Source organism: Chironomus tepperi, unplaced genomic scaffold (assembly GCF_022539635.2).
Source record: "Chironomus tepperi strain 1889 unplaced genomic scaffold, CSIRO-AGI_Ctep_v1 contig_9, whole genome shotgun sequence".
NCBI lineage: Eukaryota > Metazoa > Arthropoda > Insecta > Diptera > Chironomidae > Chironomus > Chironomus tepperi.
Window position 1 is genome coordinate 1401266 of NW_027226131.1, and position 23213 is coordinate 1424478.

Below are 23213 nucleotides of genomic sequence, written 5' to 3' on the forward strand. Positions count from 1 at the left end.
TATCCAAAAAATCATATTTTGCATAAAAATCAATGTTTTTAATGATTCTTCTTCAATTCAGGTTCTTTCGATATCTTATGGTGACAGAACTGTACATGACAGAGCCATGGGAACGAGTGGCAATACGTAAGTATTGAGATATAAGAGTTTCAGCATTGATGCATTCCAAAAACTCATTATAATACATTCATGGTTTCATACGTGATTTTCTGACTAACTGTATTTAAATATTTTGTCTCATTTTAGATGTTTTCCTTTTCCTCATCTTTCTCGCCCAATTTGCATTCAACTATTCCGTCTTATTGCCATTCACAGCGAAGCTATTTAGCATACCAATAATCAAATAGCTGTTATCGATATAAAATCAATTAAAATTAGTAGTACATACTAAACAAATTAATTTTATTATATTTTTTCATACAGCACTGTTCACATACTGCCGAATTTTTTGATTATATTTTTGCTAATTTTAAGTAATCTCATAAGCCAAATGGAGAATCAAATTAATTTTTTATTTACATAAAATGACCAATATGTGTGTGACTTATGTTCAAGTGTTCATTTTAAATGACATTGAGAGACGATAATACAGAGAAAAATCTTATTATTTGCACTAAAAACATTAAATTGCCATTAACAGCTTTGTTTGACTACACAGAGTTGGTGATTGATAGGGGTCAAAAAGGAATGTGATCAACATGAATACTGAAAATCACCCTAGCAGGCAAAGAGCAGAGTCGCAATAGGCATGGTCGCATGCTTAACTAGTATATTGCAGTAAAGCAAGTTCTGGAAAGAATGTTCATTGCCTGTTTGGGTCAATAGTGAAATATTACTAATTAGTGACATCATACACATAATTTCACCATGCAAGCTATAGAACGAATAGTGACTCATACATAAATATAAATTATTCATAGAGCTCTTAAAAATCAATTTATTTGTACAGATGATATGTCATGATATTATTGATTTGGATTATTTTCATGTTCAGGGATCTTTTTAAATGAACAGAAGGAGAAATACGACCAAGTTATAACTTTATAATTAACGATTGAAATTGATAATGCAACTTAATTAACACTAAATATACAGTCAATAATATGACATCAACTAGATGCAACCATTATTTGTTATGTTTACGATACAGTGAGTGAGTCAGTTTTTAATTACCCAGAACAGCACAATATGTTTACTAAGGAAACGCTGTGTAGTCGTATTGACGGTAAGACGCGAAGTTGCCATGACGATACCGTGACGGCTGATTTTGATCCAATTTAATAGCGAAAAACGCGGATCGTCGCATTTTGTCGCTCAGGAACAAGCATAATTTATGTATTTTCTACTCAATAGACAATAAGATTGAACAATTTTCTTAAAATATCTGTAAATAATATAAAATTCACAATTTACATGGATTTTCAAAGTTCTATAAAGCATAAAATGTTTGCGTGATGTCACTCCTACCAGACAAAGCCCAAGAGGACAAAAATACGTTATAATTAGTTGATTTTAAGTTAATGTCCAGTTGATGTTTAGTTTTATCTCCTCGGGATGAGAATACTCATCTACATAGATGAGCGTGCTCTGAATTAATATAATGGAACATGCTCAATTTTGTAAGTTTAGTCATGAGCATGTTTTTTGTCCGTTGGAATACTAGAAATATTCTAGTAAATCTACAACAAATTTCTTATAGCAATGGGGACGGTAGCCAGAAAATTATTGAGGAGGGGAGGACCCTCACACTCCTTGAATAGACCCCTATGTAAGAATAGAACTGCATATGTACAGAACCATCAATTACCAGCTCTGGATTTTAATACTGACACTAATTTGACATATGTAATTACTTGAATGAATAATATGTTCTGTAAAGCATTATTTCCATTTACATGTACATTAAAGAATATAAAAGATCAAGCTATCAATGAACTTAAAAAGTCATTGTAGCAGTGAACACACTCAGTGAATGAAAGTAGAACCATTATGAGCATTAAACTAAAGTATCTGAAAATATAAAAAGAAATAAATTTATTTAAGATATTATAATAAAATAATAAAATAAATTGAGGAAATACAAGGCATTAAATCCTTTTTTTTTGTCCAATTAAATATTTGTTTTACTTTTATTAATATCAATGTTTCTGCTGTAGTAAATAAATACCTTTTGCGGAAAACAAAACAGTTTTCACCGTCAGAAATTTTTTTTGCACTTAATATGCTAAAAATATAATTCTTTTTATACTCCACATTAACAATTTATCATCGAGTTTTAAAGATTTAAAGCTAAAATTTTCAATTTTTTTTTCCATTTTTTGTCATCGAAAATAAATTCATGAAGAGAACCAAAAAAGTTGACTAATGAGATGCTGCATTGAATAAATTTAATTGTTTTTATCAAAAAAACTAGTAAAATAATGGCTAGGAACTAAAAATAATCACAGCAAATGATAATATCTTTTTATTTACTTTTTTTCTCGTCTTTTTTGTTTGTTTTTGTGGCTTAAATTGTAAATGTTGATCTGATTTGCAAAACATTCATCTGTCATAGGCAAAAACCATACAATTTAATGATAATTTGTATGGTTTTGTAAGTAAAACATTAACAAAACCGTTCAATTTTATGGAAATTTGTATGGTTTTGAAAGTAAAAAACCAATAAAAACCGTACAATTTTTGATAATTTATATGGTTAAGTAAGAAAAACCATACAAATTATCAAGAAATTGTACGGTTTTTGACTGCGTTTTGTAAGAAAAAAACCTTACAAATTACAAAGAAATTGAAAATTGAAAGGTTTTGTCTGTGTTTTGTAAGAACAAAACCATACAAATTACCAAGAAAATTGTACAGTTTTTGCCTGTGCCAGGTGCCTGCTTTGCAATTACATTGTAGATACTTAAAGTATCCATTAAATTAAAATAGCAATAAATAAAAAAGAAGAAATTTATGCAAATATTACTTTACAAAATACTTTTATGGGTTGATTTCCATTTTTCATCTACTTTTGAATACCAATAAAATGTAATAATAATAATTGTTGTATATCCATCATTTATAATTTACATTAAAAACAATTACTTTGAGTTATTTTATTTAAAGGGACCCAGTTTTACATTTATTTTAATACTTTCAGTATTTTTTTATCGATTTTTTTTTTTGTTTTCCATTTACGTCCCATATTTATGCTCATAGCCCTAAAAACCTAAAAAAAATTGCATTATAGGTGATAAGTTATACATATGCCTTTAACATTTTTAATTTTTTGCAGGATTTTTTTTTTTCATTTCTTAAATGTTTTTTATCATCATAAAAAGCGTGATATTTTCAATAAATTTCGTAGGGTTTGGGGGTGGTGGATTTATGGGAATTAGCTATGCTATTCAGAAATTTGGATTAAAATTTGAATTTAGAGATTTAACCGAACAGACAAGAGGTATCATGAGAATCTTGACAAAATTGAGTACGGTCTGATTCATGAGCACGCTAATTTAGGTGAATATGCTCATTGTCTGGTAGGATTGTAGTGGCCAAAACGACTTGAATTTTATATTAAGTCGAGTCGACTTTTCAAACCAAAATCCGCGTAAAGCCGACTTTTCCATACAAAATCCGCGTCGACTTCCCTAACAGGAAAAGATTGCTTCCAAATACCACTACGACACCTAAAAACGCTCACTTCGCCTGTTGAGAATTCAAGCTCTGATGCATCATTATGTGAATCTTAGGTTGTATCTTCAGTATTCTTCATAAAGATCAAAGTATTTTTAATATTCTTTGAAAATATTAAGTACTCGACCTATTAGAAATCAAACCAATGTTCTCACGAATGAGAAGGTGGCAGATTTCTGGTCAGTTGCCTAACCATTCAATAATAAAAGTCTCACTTATGAATTGATAGATTTTACCAAGATGAAGACCTTTTAATCATGATTCTTCACTGCTCTGACTCACTACCAGTATTGTAAAAAGTATGTTTTTGTGGTACTGCATACACTAAAGCAGTGGTGGACAATCTGCGTGCAGCGGCACGCTAGTGTGTTGCTAAAATATCTTGGAAATACCACGAACTAAATGACGTACGCTGTTTCGGTCGAGGCTACTAACCAAGGTGTGATGATTACCTCCTATAGATCCACTGTGAAACGTAGGGACCACCAAAGTGTGCGGTAACAGAAAGAAGTATGCCCAACACTACTTTAAAGGTACATAGCCACGACTCACAAGGCAAGTGGTTCATAGCATTTCCAAAAAAGTTGATGCCACAAAGTTTCGACAACACTGCTATACACAATCAAAAAAATAACCAGAGTTGAATACCTCAATCCTTTCTCAAATCTCAAGATTCAAATTTTAATCCAGATTAAATCCACCAACCTCCCATCCGTATTTCATTCAATTATTTTTTGACGATAAATGGGGGTCAAATAGTAGGAAAGATATAGAGTTATGGTGTGGCAAAAAGCGTTTGCATTGAAATGAAATTTTTTTACTTTTTTTTTTCAATACGGATAATTTCGTCTTTAACTTTGGAAGAAAAGATAGTAACTTTTATCTATACAGATCTTATAATGGATTATATTCATTAATTTTGAGATTTTTAATCTAAAGATTTCATTTAAATTTTTTTCATTTTTTTTTTTTTGTCTATAAGTAAGTCTTGCGATGGAATATGTGTTAAATAACAGCAAAAGGAGGAAAAAATTGTTGCTTGATTTTTAGTTAAGCCATGCCTTTAAGTATTATCTGTTCTTTGGACCATAATGATTATTATTTGTTAGTCAATAATATGCTCGGATATAATTATGGTTAATTAATCTTTTTTAAGGATAGCAGGTGGATAGAGAAATATTACAAAATTGACGAATAAACAGATCATTACTTTATGTTAAGTTTAATTTAAAAATTCTCCATCATTTCACTTTCCTAATACTTGTTAAAGGAATGTTGTTCATTTTTCATATAAATTTTTTTTTGCTGATTATTACATTAACACAGATTCCATCGTCAGCGAATCTCATTTGCTCATAGCAAATAGTTTCTGTCGATTAATGATGAATTTTTGAGCGGCTGATGTACCCGTAGTGGTACATGTGACTGTTCTTGTCGGTGAAGAAGCAATATCAATATTTTGTCGTGCCAAATGCGATCTATATGAGACAAAAACAGCATATTTAGTGACATGGATTACTATGATCAATAATTTATATTCTCTTACCTAATTCTTCCAGCCAAGAGTGGATTTATGGCATACAGCCAATCATAAACCTCTTTTTCATTCAATGTCTGTAGTAAATAACCACGATATTTTGTAACAACACTGCAAAGTAATAAGGAACATCATTAATCTTCTGAATTGGATGCATTTCTATTGACTTGACTTACCTAAATGTGTTTGGAATTTTAATCATTGCCATTTGATCTTCCGAACATTCGACTTGAGCATTTGTGAGATTTAAAACAGCTCGTTCGATACTATCTTTGTCAGATTTGTATATGAATATGTAGGGTCTTCGTACAACAATCCATCTCTTCTTCCATCCCGAGCAGCCATGCTCCAAAACGTTTAAGTAGCCCTTTCTCGTAACCATTGAACTCGTTGCAATCTCTTCCAAGTCAGGAATAAAGTATTGAATGTGATCATTTGTTGTCTTATGATCAATTTGCTTATGCTGTGGTTGCCATTCATTTGATATTTCAGTCAAGGAAGGTGTGCTGACAGAATTGATTGAATATTGACTGATTGACATATTACTGTTTTCGTCAGCACTTGATATTGGTGTGACTGGCGTTACGATTGATCTATTTGATTGTTGTGTTATATCCGATGTCAATAATTTTAAGCATTTTGCAATTAATGCCTTTTGTCGCTCATTTACTTCACTGTCTAAAGGAACTTCATCCAAATCTTCATCTTCAACATCTGATGGTAGCATATCCTCATCATCAATGGTGCTATCAGCATCACGAGCAATCATATTGTTTACATTCTTATCATTCTTGCTATTTTGTAATTCATCCAGTCCTAAACGCTCACGTAGCAATAACAAATATCTAACACGTTCAACCATTTCCAAGCGTGTAAGCTTCTCTAATTCCCATTGATGATCGAAAATGAGTGAATCGCCTCGTGGTCGCCAATTTTTGAGATTTTCTTCGCCACGAACATATGTTGTGCTTGTGTCAAGGACTCGTCGTTGACGTCTTTGAACGCCTGCATAAAAACATTATTTAAGGACATTGAATATATTTAAGGCTTATCATAAATTACCTGGTGATCCTGCTTTATTAGCACATTTGAGAGAAAGTTCATAGATTGCACTTGATCTGTTGGTAGTTCCAGATCGTCCCGAGAATAAACTTTTTAATGACCGTGGTCCAATACGTGCATCACGTCCATAAATAACCATACTTAAATCCTTAGTAATAATCACAGGTCTCAAGCAATTCTCCAACTGTTATGGATAAGAAATATATAATCATTAATAATAGTCGAGGACGAAAATAGTCATGATGACCTTACCTCAAGATAGCTGCTTAAAGTAATGAAAATAGTTTCGCCATTTTGCGTGACACGATTAAGCAAATTGGAATTGTGTAAACTTGAATCCCACGCAGCTTCAAATTGGTAGAATGTTCGATCGTCATTACGAACCTCAAGCAATTCACCAGGGAATATGCCTAATGATAAAGCACCAGCATCATCGAATTCGTCGAAAGATTCAGCAGTATTACGAATACGTCCAACAATAACTTCTCGGATGTCCTTCCATTTTAACTCATTTGTGGGTTCGTGTACAATTGTAATTCGAATTCGTCGTTGAATGCCTAAATATGTAGGAATGAATAATTAAGTAATTCCTTTATCAGTGCTGAAAATATTTTAAGTACTTTACCTTGATGTAATAAGAAACTTCCAGTAGATTGATCAACAGGAACCGGTAAATATTCACCATTTGGTGCCAATTCACAAATCTCAAACCACACAAGTATATCATGCTTAGTGAAGACTGTTGTTGTTGGTGATGATGGAGTTTTACGTTCAGTTGTTGGTGACATGGCAAATTGTGTAAATTTAGTGCTACGAATAGGCTGACTCATTGTGATACTTGGCAATTGAAGCCGTTTTGGTGGAGCACGAGTTTGCTGTTTAGCTGTAATTACTGTTGTTCCATTCTTATGATTGCTATTAAAATGTCCATAGATTTTAAATGCTATTGGTTGATTTTTAATGTAGTCGATAAATTTCTTTGTGATTTTAACTGTTAAATTTTGGATGTGATAAAAGCCAATTGGCTTATCATGCTTATTCTTGATCGGTTCTGTTGAGAATGTTTCCTCTTCACAATGAAGGAAATTAAATTGACAGAAAATGTCTGTATATTCGATTGGAATGTCGTAAGCCTGTAATACAATAATTCGGAATTTAAATTCACTGCCAAGTTTTAAATGCTCTCCAATTGTGTCATCATCATCATCATTATCTAATTTTGCATCATCATTATCATTTCCATTTTCTTCAATGAATCTCTCATCATAGCTGTATTTTGTGCCATCACTAAAAACTACTCGTGCAAGTTGATTAACTGCCATTCCATTATTATTATTGTTGTTATTATTATTATTATTTATATTATTATTATTATTATTGATGTTTATATTAATATTATTGTTATTATTTAAATTATTATGATTATTAATTATGTGTCCATCATTGTCAAAAACAGCTTGTACGGCCACACGAAGATAGCCCTTAACATCTCCCGACTCATTTACAATAGCAACTTTCTGTACTAATGGTATGGGATAAAGTAAATTACTGAGATATACAAATGATCGTCCAATAATACGGAACCATGGAAATCTATCATAAAATGGATCATATCCAATTAATGACTCAACATTATAGTCATATGACTCTCCATCACTATGATATAATTCGCGCATCATATCCAAACGTTGCTTCAACTTTCCCAATGACCAATAATGAATGGCACCATTCTTTTGATCATTCACCTCAACCGAGACAACTGTTCGTGATGGATTCTCAGATTTGTCCTTCAAATCGTTCGATAATGGTGTATATAATGTATTTGAAAGCAATGTAAATTGAAATTGAACATTCTTTTTTAATTCCACAGATATTGCATTCGCTTCCTTGAGATAAATTGCATTTCCCCACAAATCGTCTCGAAGTGATGTAAATTTATGACTTTTCCATTTCTTAAATACAAATGCTGCTAAATCGATTTGTCTAATTGTCCATGATTCACAAAGTGGATTTTCTAGATTATTGGAAGTAAAATGAATTATGTTAGACATGAGCAAGTCTTAAGTTAATTACTGATCTTACCATAAATACTGTTTTCTTCATCATCAAAGCCATCATCCAACATTTTATTGTTAAAATCATCTGTTGCCGATGTCATGTTGCTATACATTGACATAGTCATTGATTGTTCTTCGACCTGCTTCTGAAGTGCATCAATTCGCGCTTCATAAGTTTTACGTTGTTCCTCAAATTGTTGATCAGCTTCTTCCTTTTCACGCTTAAACTGTGCCTCGAGTGCAACCAACCTCTTCTCCATCTCCACTTTAAGATCAATGCCCTGCTTTTCAAGCAATTCACATTGGGCAAAGTTCCAATCAACGACTTCATCTTTAGTCTCTTCCTTTGCTTCTTCATTGCTTGATGATTCTTCGGAAAGTTTTTGTTCGAGTTTTTCACGCGCTTGTTGCGGATGTTGGAAGCGAAAGACATGATTACGACCCAAGATAACTCTCGATCCGGTTAATAAAACTTCAGTTTCGATAACTTTCCTTCCGTTTATGAAAATGAGTGCTTCTTCCTTTGGAATGATACTGACAATACCGTTGTCATTTTGAAAGATGCAATGTTCTTTGAGTATGTGAGATCCTGACAATTGAATGTCTTGTGGAATTTCTGCTTCGGAAGTACCCAATTTTGTGACACCATCCTTGATGTAATAAAGTAAACATTCCGATAATGTTGGATCTTCGTTGAGATTGATAAGATGTGGTGTCATTTTTGGACTGAAAACTCCAACTGTTATGCCATCTGTTTTGAAATATAAAAGAACCATTAATTAGTAAGTGATTGCAAACACCACATGATGCTTCACATACCAGGCTTAACAGCAACACCCATTTCGGCAAAAACAGCTTCACGCTGCTGACGAATCTCATCAGTTCTCTTTAATTTCTCTTCCCATGTCTCATTAAGCTCTGCAATCAACTTCTCACTAGCATGAAGTTGATCCACAGCCATTTCTGTCTCTGTAGTTGATGTTGAGCGCATTGGCTTCTCACGCTTATAATCCGTTTGTTTACCATTTGTAGTCGGAACATTGTTATTACATTCATCGTCCCCTAAACGTAACACAAAAATTGAATGGAAATGATTAGATTAGTTTGAATTTCGCAAGCAACTAATTTTCAGGGATTAGAGTTGATTCTAATCTCTGAAAAATAGAATTTTAAGGAACAAAAATAAAAAAAATTGCGCTTTAAAGCAGTAAAAAGGCGATAAATGGATCTATTTTGGCAAAATAAATTACATCCAGTGTAATTGCGAGCGATCAAATTTTTTAATCAAAAATTTAGGTGTCAAATTTTGATTTCAACTCAATTATTACTTACTGCTAGTATCCCTGCCGATAACGGAGGGCCGTTCATTACTTATAACTCTCACTTCGACGCCTGAACGAAGGATATATTATATAGAATTATGAAATTGATTTGTTCTTATATCACAATATTTAGTGTATTTTTTTAAATCATAAATTATGGAAAACTCGTTATATAATAGAAAGTATGTCTTCTGCATTATAAGATCTAGTACTTTTGATTGCTTGCCAAATGAATCCAATTGAACCAGAAAGGTGTGCGATATAATTTTGAATTTTTTTTTCTTTTTTCATTGAATATAACAAAGTTTTACATTTGGACGATTCGCTCAGAAGATATAAAGCCATAAAATTTTGGAATGTTCTCGAATCAATTGCATATTGCATCACCTCATCTGAGGAATCATCCAATTCCAATTTTCTTCAAAATGTTTACATTGTCTTTAATGCTTATTAACTCACCTTGTTCAACCTCAATTCCCTCAGTCTTCAATAAATCTCGAAGTTTCTGAATTTCTTCTTTAAGTTCACGAATAAGTTTAGCATTTGCGTCTTCATTAACGACAGCTTTGCATACAATTTGTTTGGCTCTATCAGCATATCTGAGTGTTGATAATGTTTCATCGTAATTAATATCTGCAGGCGAAATTGCTGCAATCATTGCAGTCTTTGAATTTCCACCAAGATTTTCACGTAAGAGCCATGTTAATACCGAGTCACGGTATGGAATAAAGTCAGCTTTCTTTGATTTTTTGTTTCCTTTTTGTGCAGACTGTATGGGAGGATGTAAAAGGAAATTAGCTTTTGGAATAATTTAATTATGAAAAAGTTAGACTTACAACTTCTGCTAATGCTGATATAACTTTTCCCAATGTTGTCAAGGATTTGTTGATGTTTGCACCTTCTTTGAGTCGAGTACCTTTTGCTCCAGTACTGTCAGCTCGTTCACTACCAGCTAAATCAACTAAACTGATTTTTGATACCTTTTCTGCTGTTAAATCAGTCATGCTGTCTTGTCGTGTTTGAGTGAAGAAAATTGTGAAGACGGCATGAGATCTTGAACTAGTTTCGTTCATATTTGTTGCCGCAACAGTTCTTGCCTTATTTCCTTCATCAATGAGATCGTGAATGTCTTCATATGAAGTGACTGCGAGTTTTGAGAGATCCTCAACATATGGACCTAATGCAGGATGCTCTCGAACTCTCAAATTTCCTTTATTCTTTGGATTTAATAAATCACGAACTCGTTCACAGTAAATTTCCATATACGAGACTTCAACTGTGTATTTTAAGTCATCAGAAGTCGTGTCTTGAATTTTCTTAAACAGATCCTTGCATACAATTGGAATAATTCCCTCCTGACCTTCTTCTTGTCGTCCCATCATTGTGTATGACCTTATACATAAATATACCGTTAGCATTAATGAATTACTTAGTAATAAAATTATACTCACTTTCCAGCTCCGGTTTGACCGTAAGCAAAGATACAAACATTGTATCCATCGAATGAATGTTGAAGCATTTCCTCACCGATATCAGAATATACAATTTCTTGTGTTGCAAAATGTGAATCTGCTTGCTATTAGATAAGGAATAATATAATTGAAATATGTCGGTATCCATTTTCATTGTCAATTCAGGAATTCAGAGTTGGTAGTGTGGACGCAAGGTAAACTTGAAGTAGCTTTATCTATTCTGGAATGGGCCAAACAGACATCATGGTGCTGTCAGGGAACCTTTACGTACCCTAACAGAAAAATAGCACTACGGTACCTAGAAGCGGTCTCTTTGCCTGTTAAGGGTATTGACATTGATGTGGCTACCAAGTGGTGCCTTAGATACTCTATTGTGCTACTCAAGCTTGATTCTGAGTCAGATATGAAAGGGCATGAAGCTATCGAAGATCGACCTTCAAGCTACTCCACAACATCCAACTCTGAATTATCCATTGTTATACTCAACAATAGTCAATATCTTACATCATGTGACCAATAGGAATAATCAAAATTGAATCTCTTTGTTGCATCGCTGCTACCAGGTGGTACTTTTGGATTAGTTATAGCCGTCGTGTTGTCATACATTTCAATGATACATTTTGAATCGCGCGAAATTTCACGCGAATTGAAAGGACGCACGCGAACTGCTACTTTAACTGACGACATCTTTTAAAAGTTTTTTTCTTTTCTCCTCTACTTGATGAATTTGATGTCCTTAAAAAGTTTCCTCTTTTTCCTTTTTTTTTATATCCTTGAAATTATTTGTTAAGTTTTGAAGCCTAGCAGAAGTAGAAAAAAAATGAGTAATTAGTCATGAGAATAAAGCACAGAACTTATGAATGAAAATGAAAGCACACAAAGACCGGCGCCACATTTATTTTTATGAATCATACTCATAATTTGAGGACTATTGCATTTGACTTGTGTAGTATGGGGTTAGGATTTTAGGCGACAGTTAATACTTAATCAGAGTCAAGAATGTAGTTCACATGAATAGCGCAACGGCATTTTGTGCTAGCATAGAAAGAGCTTTGGAGAGAAATTGAGAGAAATTTGAGAGACTAAAGAACATTTCCATCCCGACTGCATAATTTTCTTTCTTTCCTGTAAACACAACAATTTTGTTGTTGTGCTTATTATATCCAACATTCGGCTTTTAATAATGAGAATTGAGAGCGAATGGAAATCCCCGAAGTTTAATGGCTGAGAATGGAGAAAATCGATATATATGGTGGATATTTGGGGGGTGTTGTTATGACGTCATCGTCAATAGTTGTTGGCATCGAATGAGAAATTTTTTCATCTTCTGCGATGTAAATTTTCATATTTTTTTCTGCCTCATCTTTGATCGTCATGGGAGTTGACTAAGATCCATAAATTATATATTTTTATGTTCATTGCATAATTTCCAATTATACTCTTAGTTCTTATTTTGTACAAAAAAAATCCATATTGGAAATTTCGATCCAATATTGAACAAATTGTTGTTGTTTTTAATTCTTTTCACAAATTGCGTCACATGAATAATTTTTGTCATATAATCAGTAACTTGATAGTTCTGGCTAAGCAAAAAGTTTTTTATGCAGATTTTTCGGCCTTTATTTTATGAGTAACACGCAATATACACATTTTCCATGAAGGAAAAATCCTTGAATTATGTACAAGTTCAATGGAAAATTTTTTTGAGCTTTTTTTCACTAGTTATTGGATATCCACTTACAAATTTAACTAAAAACAACTTTTTTTTCACCAATATTGATGAAAAATAATCCAAAATATTGTTTTAAACTTCACATTTTCTAGAAATTATATTAAGTCCTTTACAATCTAAAGTTATATACGAAATGAATGCTCGGGAAAAATTTTCACTCTATTTGGAGAAGAACCTGCGCTATAGATTAAAGCTTTCGTAAAAGCTCTGCGCAGACATCATCAAAAATTGAGATAGAATTAGTTGAGAGAATGAGAGAGAATTTTTCTGTTGGATATCCAACGTCATAAAATATTCATTTTTATGAAAATGAAAACTTTTTTTTTTCTCTTCCTTCCTCCATTTCATGTTTATAAGTTTTTCATACTTTTTTTTTTTTGATCCTTTCTGTCGTGACAGAAATCGAAAATATACAATAAAGTATTGAAGGAATCAAAAGGTCCAGGACATTATCATATTTACAATTTCGTCCGGTGTTTTTGTGAAAACCACATTTTAGGTCCTTTTTTTGTGTGCCTTTATGCGTTTGGATATTTATGACTCTTTTATGAATCATCAAACCATTCTTTTGCTGATACTTGCAATTACTATAACAACGAAAGGCATAAAAAGCTTTTTTGGACATACATGAATGGTTGTAATTGAGGAATTTACTATCGGAATTTATAGTGGACTATCGTTAATGGTTAGTGATTAGACGCAAAAAAGCACAATTGAGCTTTGATTTAATTGCCGTGGATTTTTTTAAGTGGATATTTATTATTCCACTAGATGCTATATATAGTCACTTAGGGCCATCAAAACATTATTTATTTTTGCTAAATTATTCATTACTATTTAAAGCTGTGTGAATTCAGCACTAGTTGAGCTTTTTCATTTTAAATGTAATATGAATCACTCATTTATTTACTTACTAAGATGCTGATTTGAGAAGTATGTTAAGAGATTTGGCAATACTTAATATAGCTCAAATATGAATTTCATAGAATATTTTTGATGGATTAAACTGTGAAATTGATATATTATTTCTTTTCTTCACAGTATCGTGACTCAAGGCATTTTGTAACCGAGTTAATATAAATGGAATAGTGAAAAAGCGCTTAATTTTGGTTAGACTCTGGGATCTGATCCAGAATAGCAAAAACCAGTTAAATACAGAAAAATTCCAGAGTCACACCGATCTGACCCCGGAATTCAAATCCATTGACCTATTTGTGCTATTCAGTATTACGGATTTTTAGCAGCATTTGGGCGACACTTTACTAATACAAGTCTACCAGTACAAGTCACATCTTTTGAAATCAATAATTGAGCTCTTTTACTTTAAAAACCATTAAAAAGTAATATGATCTAATTATCGTAGTCTTCACAAGCATTGAGCATTGAAGCAACTGTAACTAATTTGAAAATTCAACCTAAGGTTGGAGTGCATCAGACCTAAGACCGGATTTTATCAATTTCGTCATCAACCACAGTTACCCTAGCCTAGGGCAGAATTCTTCAACAATTCAGGAAACGAATCAAAATTGAAAGTAATCTTGACAGCAAAGCCTCTTATCAGACAAGAACAAGAAGCATGCTCTGAGTATACTCATTAGAATAAGGATGATTTGTATCCAATGAGTCCAGATTATTTAAGTCTTAAATCAGCGCTACAATCCTCTACATCTCAATTTCGATTGTATAACCATACTCATATGTTACCATGAGATGAATAAATAAGATTGAGAGTAGGAACATAACATTACATCAATTTTAAGTGTTCAATATCTTTTCTGAAACGAGAAAAATACCTAAAAAAATCGATATAAATGATCAATTTTGATAAATGCGTGCATAAATTTTCACACGAATGCTCCAAAGTTATGGCAAGAATTTAAATGCTCATTCCAAATAGGACAAAATAGAATGAAATAATGCGCATATATGTAACACATATACACATACACAACAATGTCCTATAGTGTGAAGAATTTCTCACAAATTACAAACATGAACATAAATAAATTCATAATGTAAGCAACACAGGCAACAACCGAGTTTTGAAAATTGGATGTAAAGCAATGTAGGTGGCCTGTTTCTTTTGTTTCTTGCAAAAAATAAAATTTTCATCACGCAAAATACAAAAGAAGCGAAAATTTTTTGTGCCGTCTTCCTTCTTCATCACGTTTACAGTCATCCTCGGCTGAGCTTTTCTATCCGTTCGGCATAAGCATAAGAAGAAAATGTAATTCGTGCGTCAGGAAAACTTCTCTTTACTAAAGACAATGATAGACGTCAGAAACCCAAACAATGATGTGAGCGTCTGTAAAATTTTGGAAATTATTGCCATTCGTACTCATTCGCAGAGGCAGCAAATAAAGTAAGAAGAAAGCCTTTCACCTTTCGTAATATTTCTATGCCTTTAACATCTCTCACACTCTTTGCATACTAAAAAATAATAAAATTTATGGGTAGAGCGATGATACGCAAGATATGCTCTCGTTCCATAAATGTTAAGATGTAGGCAGTGTTTCTCTCCTTCCGAAATAAATTAATAAGCACCCCAGCATTGAACGAGTGAGAAAAGGTACGAAAGGAGTCAATTTGATGGTATTAAAGGATATGTTCGCACTGCCATTAAATGCGTTGTTAAATGGAAATATTGACCGAAGAAAAAGTAAAGTATGCTCGGTGCTACAAATAGAATTGAAACCAGACCAAATACAAAAAAAAGGGGAACAAGAAGGAAAATGAGTTGGTTAAAATTTTTTGGTGACATGATATGGAGCGTGTGGCTATGATTGTGTTTCAAAAATTGGTTCGGATGTCTGGCTTGCTCTTGTTATATCTTGTTGCTAGGTTACCATTTTGACATCAAAACTCACATTTTCTTTGTTTTGCTGAAGGTAATCCCTTCTTACCTTCTAAAGAATGTGTGATAATCTTGAAAAGAATTTTGTCCCTAGCTACAAAGCATCTTCATAAATTGGCCATGGTCACTTCCATGAGCATTTATTTCCCTCCCTCCTTAAATTGGTAATTGCCAAATGCCAAATGAGTTTCGTAATAAAAATTTATGTCAAAATGAAGGAAAATTGCTTTTTACAGGTACGAGAAGCATAATGTACACTCCTGTTCGTTCATTGATCCATGAAAATAATAAAATGAGAGTTTTTGCTTCGAAATCCTTTTTCATGTTCCTTTCTTTCACTGTTCCACATTTGTCAAAGTTTATTTAGAGGGTGATTAATGATTTTTTATATGACATTACCTCGACATTTCATCTTAATGGTACGGACAAAAATCTCTTTCATGACAGTCTTTTTTGTTTTGGAAAAGTAATAAAAAAATATGCTCAACAGTTTCTATCACAGTTCTTCTTATACCTATATATGTTGTTTTTATCAACCTACAGTCGTAAACATGAGAATATTATGTACATGTATATCCCCATCGCCCACGATCAAGCGTCATAGACAACTTTTCATGTACATATATATATCCAATTTTTCCACTCGACTCCGGCTCATGCAGCCGTTTCATCTCAACGAATAAGACGAAGAAAATGACGGGAATGAAAGAATATTGTACATGACATTCTTATGCTGCTATTTTTTTTCTGATCCTTTTTATATCTGCACAGGGCTTTCATCTTCATTTGAACGAAATGAAAAATCGATATGAGAATAATTTTTTTTTCTCTTTTTTTTTCTTTCATTTCCAAAAGTAAAAATTGTGGCTTTCAATATGGATACACTCAGTGCAATTGAATGAATGTAAGGGAAAATATTTGGTGATTCAATGACTCATGAGTGTAATGGCATAGAATGTGTGTGAGTGTATATGCATGCATCATGAGTCCGACAATAGCCTTAAGATATTCTTGAAAAGCTTCTGATGTTTTGTAATGTAGTTCTTGGTCATGTTTGAACGTGAGGTCAAGGGATTGATTTTCTTTTGTTGCTTTATATCCGTTATTGGTAGTTTTGAGGGAAATTGATGAGTTTTGTTTATTTTTGTAAGTTTTATTAATTTTTAAGGAGATTCTGAATTTTTGTTGAATTTTGATCATTTGTAATCAATTTAACTGGTCTTTATTAAGATTTGTTTCAGTTTTGTTGAGATTTGAAGATTTTTTATCAGTATTGTTTATTATTGGTGAGTTTTATTCATTTTTTGTGAGTTTTGTTCATTTTTGGTGAGTTTTGATTATTTATTGTGAATTTAATTCAATTTTGGTGAGCTTTTGCTTAAACTTTGGTGAACTTTAATTATTGTTATAATATTAAATCAATTTTGTTCAGCTCTTTCTAAATTTAGTGAATTATGTTTAATTTAAAGCAATTTTCAATCAGTTCTATTTAGCTTTGGTGATTTTTACTTCATTTTTGGCCAGTTTTAATGAATTTCTATCAGTTTCATTAATCAATTTCGTCAATTTGTGGTGAGTTTAATTTCACTCGTGTTGAGTTTAGTGCTTTTAGTATGTTTTTGGTGGGATTATTCTAAATTTATTCAGTTTTGTCTGTGTATGGTCAGTTTTACTTCATTTGTGGTGAGTTTAGTATATTTTGTTTGTTTTAGATGAGATAAACCCAAATTTCATCAGTTTTACTAATTTCTGGTAAATTTTACTTAATTTGAGACCTTCCCGATTGGCACAAATTACTCATGGTAACTGAATATATACAATTGAATGCAATGTCATCTGGCTGTCATAATAAACTTGTGCCGATAGGAATCTGCACTCAATTTGAATCAAGAAACCACAACGTAACTCCTTATTGTTCCAATTCCTTAGAAAACTCAAAAATAGTTCTGTTCTCTATCCTTGCATAATATCATATTAAAACATATACATCTACACATGCTCTTTCATTCCATCTTAAGTAATAAGAAGAAGAAGGTAAAATTGTGGCAAACTTTTGAGTTCTGCACAGAAGAAAAACACAGAAAATAACGCTTAGAAAAGTTTTTTTTTGCTTTCTTCACTCAGCACATATAGTGAAAAGGATAGAACAGAAAGAAAAGAAAGAAAAGAAAAAATTGTGGAAAAAGCAAAAAAGCACATAAAATAAATGGAGGCACGTGTTGGATTGAAATGCTGAAATGACATCAAGTCTTACCTTCCTATAGCACTCGCTTTATTTTTTGCACACAGCAAAAAATGAACAGAACTGTGACACATGATAAATACAAAAGAGAAGCTTTTATGTGCTATCTCATGACACAAAGGGAGTAAGAGAGATGGAGAGTCTAATTGTATCGTCAATAATTTATCTCTTCACTTATGGATATGCATACTGTTTATGCTTTAAAAGTTTAGATAAATTGAAATGATTATTAAATTATTCTCAATTTTCCATACAAATTCAGTTCTTTTTTGCAGGACAAAAAGGAAATATCAACAATGATTGTTCCACAAAAAAATTACTTTGTTCACAAAAGCTTGAAGCTTAATGGAATTTTCTCAACCGTATATTATTGCTACCTTTTCATTCTAACCTCATTTTGAACTCATAAAATTAAGGGAGGTGATTTCTGTGTGTCAGAAAAACTGACTGAAATTTTCTTGGCATATTGCATGTGTATAATAACGCCCTGTGGCCGCTGTAACCAAATATTGATAAATTATCATTCCTTAAGTAATGCTGTATTTGAATTTGAGGTCAACAATAAAAAAAGGAAATTTTCCCAAAGTATTTCCCACAAATTTTCCGTTAGTCAACACATAAGCCATCCATGTTTTCAAAGTTGAATGCTTTTTGTGATAACAAAATGTCCTAGCTGCACATAAATCTCAAATGCAATGAACGAGTCTAGCACAATTGTCTGCAGTAAGGATAATCTAGATAACGACGCTTTATTGAGTCTGCTGTATCTGTTATCGTGACAAAGAGATTGAATCCATTCACGTCATTGTGTGAGTTCAAGAATACCAAGCAACACAACATATCTTCAAAGTTGTGATTTATGCGAGATAAAAAAGTTGATGTATGGATGCATCTGCTCTGAGTTTTTTACACTTTCAGAGTTTGAGGAACCGATGTCATCATCAAAAATTCAAGAAGATTCGAGCGTCAATTTAAAAAAGGATCCATTCAAGCCTTGAAGCTGCAAAGTTATGGCTACGCCCTTGAAATGATTTTAAAGTCATCTAAAAATAATTTAATTCCACGAAGAATAAATAAACACAACCTCCACAAGTGAAATCTCTCATAACGGAAAGAAAATACGCAATTCCAGCAGGGGAGGCGTTCTGATATTGCGTCCACAATTTTTTGGAGGGTTGGGGTCCATCAACCCTCTGAGTTTGAGATTTTGAAGCAGTTTAAAGGAAATTTTTCCTCCCACTAGGTTAAGGGAGGAGGATCTTTAGTCCTGCGTTACGCAATCTACGAACGCCCCCCTCACCATAAGAGCAATTTTGACTAAATTAGATAACAAACATCCAAAATAAAAGTGCTCGATATATTGACTTGCATTACATATTCTTGAAAGTTGTTGAAATTTTCTTTTTTCCATCACTTATAGGTAGACGTGACCATAAATGAATAGCACAAATACATGAGCGTTGTTTGTGCAGTCAAAGTTGTTGAAAGGAATTTCTTTTTTTTTCTATCATGGAACTAATTTTATTCATAATCCTACATACCATTTCTATTCATAAAAATACTTTAACTCTGTTATTTTTTTTTTTCTTGTGCCTTCTTTTCAAGATATTGTCTCATAGATATGGTAGGGTGGCTATATTGTTGTTTTATTTCTGTTGCAGTTAAGAATTGTAAATATGATTTATGCGATTGCGGACGGTTGATTTAAAGCTAGGGTTCATCCAAGAACCGCAAGCATGCATTTCCTGAATTTTGGATGCGCAGTCGTGCAGTGTTCATCTGAACCGTATAGTTCGTCAAAGAATGCAGGTCTAAAACTTTGGGCGAACTCTACTTAAAACTAGTAGAATAGAATATAATGTTGGGTTTGCTTATAGCAACGGCACTACGATCGATGATCTGTTGTACCATCCCAAATTCTCTATAAAATGCCTTGATAAATCCTTGATAAAACCAACTAAAACTAGTAATCACTACTAAAGATCAAAACCGTGGGATTGGCGTTCAAACCCCCAACTCACTAGTCACCAACAAATGACTCGTCAAAGAAAGGTTCTGATTCGTACATCAAGCAAACTTGTCTCGAAGCTATAGTATCCTACTTTCCCAGAGTTCGAAGTCAACTGGTTCCAACCTTTCGTTACTTTAACTTAATTATGGATCTAATAAATGAATATTTATTTGCTTATTCTCAACTATGCACGCTGCATAACCCAGGGTATATCGTACCTAACCACAATTTGTATGTCGCGAAAACAAAAACTGAGTTGGTGGGACTAGAACAGCGAAAAACTATCCGAATTAAACTATAATTTTTCCTGGGATCGAGCCCTGGACCGTTGAGTCGATTGCCAGATTTCCTGACCAAGCAGACTTTTTTCTGCTTTTTCTTGCTTAATTCAGGAATCAATTTTAAAAGAAGATGTAGTCTTTATGTATCAACTAAGATCTAGCCACCCTTCCGCACAGAAGTAGCTCGTTCTATGTAAAATAAATTTTTTATGATTTTGTTATTATTGTTGTGCATGAAAACATACAGAAGTGATTGTAAGAAGAGGACGAGAATAAAATAAAAACATCTTGAAAGTTTATGTCGGAGTGGGACGGAAGCAAAAAAAAAAAGTTGAGCATCTGTTTGAAAGCTTAACATAAAAAACGAGAAGCATGGAAGTTTATGTAATAGAATTTTTTTCTTATTTTAATTTACATCGCAATTTCTTCATTTTTTTTTCGAGCAACAAAACTTTCTTATTTGTGTGTATTTATTTATGGAATTCTTACTTAATGGAAATTTCGTGTTAACTTAACAAATATAATTCACACAGAAATCGTGGAAATGACTTGCACATATTCCCCAAAAGGGAAATTCTTATAATGGCAATCATGTGGTTGAATTTTTTTTTCTTTTTTTCGGGTCATTGGACAGAACAATTTAAATGCATAAAGTTTCAACTTCATTGTTAAAGAAAGAAAAAGTTTTCAATATTATTTCCACTTCCACCACAGAATGTTTGTCGATTTTCTCACTCTTATCTCTATATTTTTTAGAAAAAATTACGATGATGCCAGCATAATCTTCAATATCATTAGATTTTTGCTTCTTTTTTGCTGTTCTCATCGACATTATTCGATATTCTATAAAAAATAGAACTAAGCGTCCTATTTTGAATATGCTCTGTGCTGTTCTATTGACGAAACTTTTCGCAGAATAAAATACTCTATTATGCTCAATTTGGCGTGAATTTTGCTCGAATATTCCAGATTAGTATGAAAATTTTTTGATGACTAATTGCAGATAATGTCATGACTGCGTTGACGTCAAGATGATGCTTAATTATAAATAGCATAATTATGTGAAACATTGTATTTCAATTTGATTAATTTATGGTCCATGAGGACAAAGTTTCTTTGTTCGTGAATATACATTTAAGTGGCCATTTTGTTAAGTTTGTTATTAAAGAGAATATTAAAAATTGAAGAGCTGAGTTGCTGCACTTATTACGTTACACAAATAAACGAATTTCCAGACCCTCTCCCCCTCGTAACAAAATTTCCCTTTGAACGCAATAAGCGAACGTTCCCTTATGAAGTTTTGATTTCAGGCATAAAGCATACAATTTAGCATTTTTCATACTTAATTGCCTAATCTTCAATTATTAATTCGCCAAAAAGTTTTGCAAATTACACCCCGGATACCACAAAGTTTTATTTGCATTCACTTGAAAACCACAGAGTTTTGTATCCATTTTGAGGCCACACGGAGGTGGTTTCTATATGATGTTTATAATATAGGCTTTGCGGAGCCTTTAAAGCTCCGAAGCAGAGCTTTTTTCATTCGGATAACACAAAGCTTCATTTGCCTTCATTTGAAAACCACACGATGTTTTGTATTCATTTGAGGCCACACGGAGGCGGTTTCTATATAATTTTAATAATATAGGTTTAGCGGAGCCTTTAAAGCTCCGAAGCAGAGCTTTTTCCATTCATGTCGCTCAGGCAATCGTTAATTTTAAAACAAACCAAATTTCGGTATTGAAAACCCTATTTAGTAGTCCCTATTTATTTCGTTTGGATTCCTTCACCTTCTTTGTGTCGTTCGAATACAATCTTTCTTTCATTAACAGTTATCAATAGAAATTTTAGTCATTTTACCTCGTTTTTCTTAAATTGCTTTCTTTTCTGTTTGATTGATTGTCGATGGCAAATTTTGTAATCAAATTTTACCTTTATTAAGTTGAAATTGCTTATTATTTCAATGAAATCTTCGTTAATGTTCCTTAATGTAAGTAATTTATCACAGATCACTGATTAATACGTCTTAATTGTTCAATATTTCAATTAAAAATAAGAATTTTGTCAAACTTTTCCTACATTTTCAGGTTATAAAAAATTAGCGCAACTTTTCCCCTTCCTACCTGAAGTTAGCTTTATTATTCATAATTCAAAACAAAAATATACGTTAATAATGAACTACATCCTAAAGATAACTCTAGAGCAGATAAGTATGCCAATTTAAAAAGAAGAATTATGACTCACAAATGCGCTCATGTCAGTGACATTTTAAAATAATGTTCTTTAATATGCTCCACACAGTAGAAAAAAGAATGAGAACGAAGCAAGAGAGAAAATTGCTTTTTGTTAAGTGTTGATAATGGGAGAAGAACAGAGAAAGCAAAAAAAAAAGGTTCTGTATGAATAAAAAAGTAGAGCTATCATTATTGTATCCGTAGTCCCCAAATACTCTTGATTTCATTATTCGACTTGAAAATGAATGTTCCTTAATGAAAATTGCGACAATTTTGAATAGAATAGGAAGGGTTTTGTGGATGGATTGAAATAAAGATTTCAATTGTCAAATGTCCTTGATCCTTTTTTTTCGAGATGGATTAAGATCCATGGACAATGTCAAAAAAATTAATTAAAATGTGACCACACATCATGATTGAGTCAAGTATAGTTGATTATAATGAATTGTTTTAGTCACAAATGCGATTAGAATTGATTCAAATTTGCTTAAATTAATCTCAATGTCATAGAGAAAAAAAAGCTATGACTCATAACTTTTTTCTCATTCAAAGATTGATTTTTTTTTGTGTATTTTTTTCTCTAGAGCTTACCGTTTTTATATGCGTTCAATATTCTCTTCCGTTCCTTTATATCCACTTTGAATTATCCAAAAGTTTAATTTAACTTTTCATCACTTCAAAATGCATATTATCCATGCTTAATTCACTTTTCACATAATTGAAAAATATAAAAA

At 32.4% G+C, this 23213-nt stretch overlaps 1 protein-coding gene across 3 annotated transcripts; it reads right to left on the reverse strand.

Annotated features, from left to right (window-relative positions):
- Nucleotides 1–3859: 3859 nt before the first annotated feature.
- LOC139086787 (kinesin-like protein unc-104) lies at nucleotides 3860–23213 on the reverse strand. Of its 3 annotated transcripts, none has more exons than XM_070635385.1 (14): nucleotides 23071–23213; nucleotides 11630–11925; nucleotides 11105–11229; nucleotides 10490–11045; nucleotides 10113–10422; nucleotides 9664–9723; nucleotides 9151–9393; nucleotides 8357–9082; nucleotides 6900–8288; nucleotides 6527–6831; nucleotides 6275–6458; nucleotides 5389–6217; nucleotides 5222–5323; nucleotides 3860–5153 (listed from the first exon to the last, which is right to left on the reverse strand). In XM_070635385.1, exons 2-14 carry the CDS (start codon nucleotides 11810–11812, stop codon nucleotides 5021–5023), a joined length of 5145 nt encoding a protein of 1714 aa, XP_070491486.1. In that variant the 5' UTR covers nucleotides 11813–11925; nucleotides 23071–23213; the 3' UTR covers nucleotides 3860–5020. The 3 variants fall into 3 exon arrangements, with proteins under 3 accessions (XP_070491486.1, XP_070491493.1, XP_070491501.1); XM_070635392.1 differs by lacking the exon at nucleotides 23071–23213 and adding an exon at nucleotides 12867–12991; XM_070635400.1 differs by lacking the exon at nucleotides 9664–9723.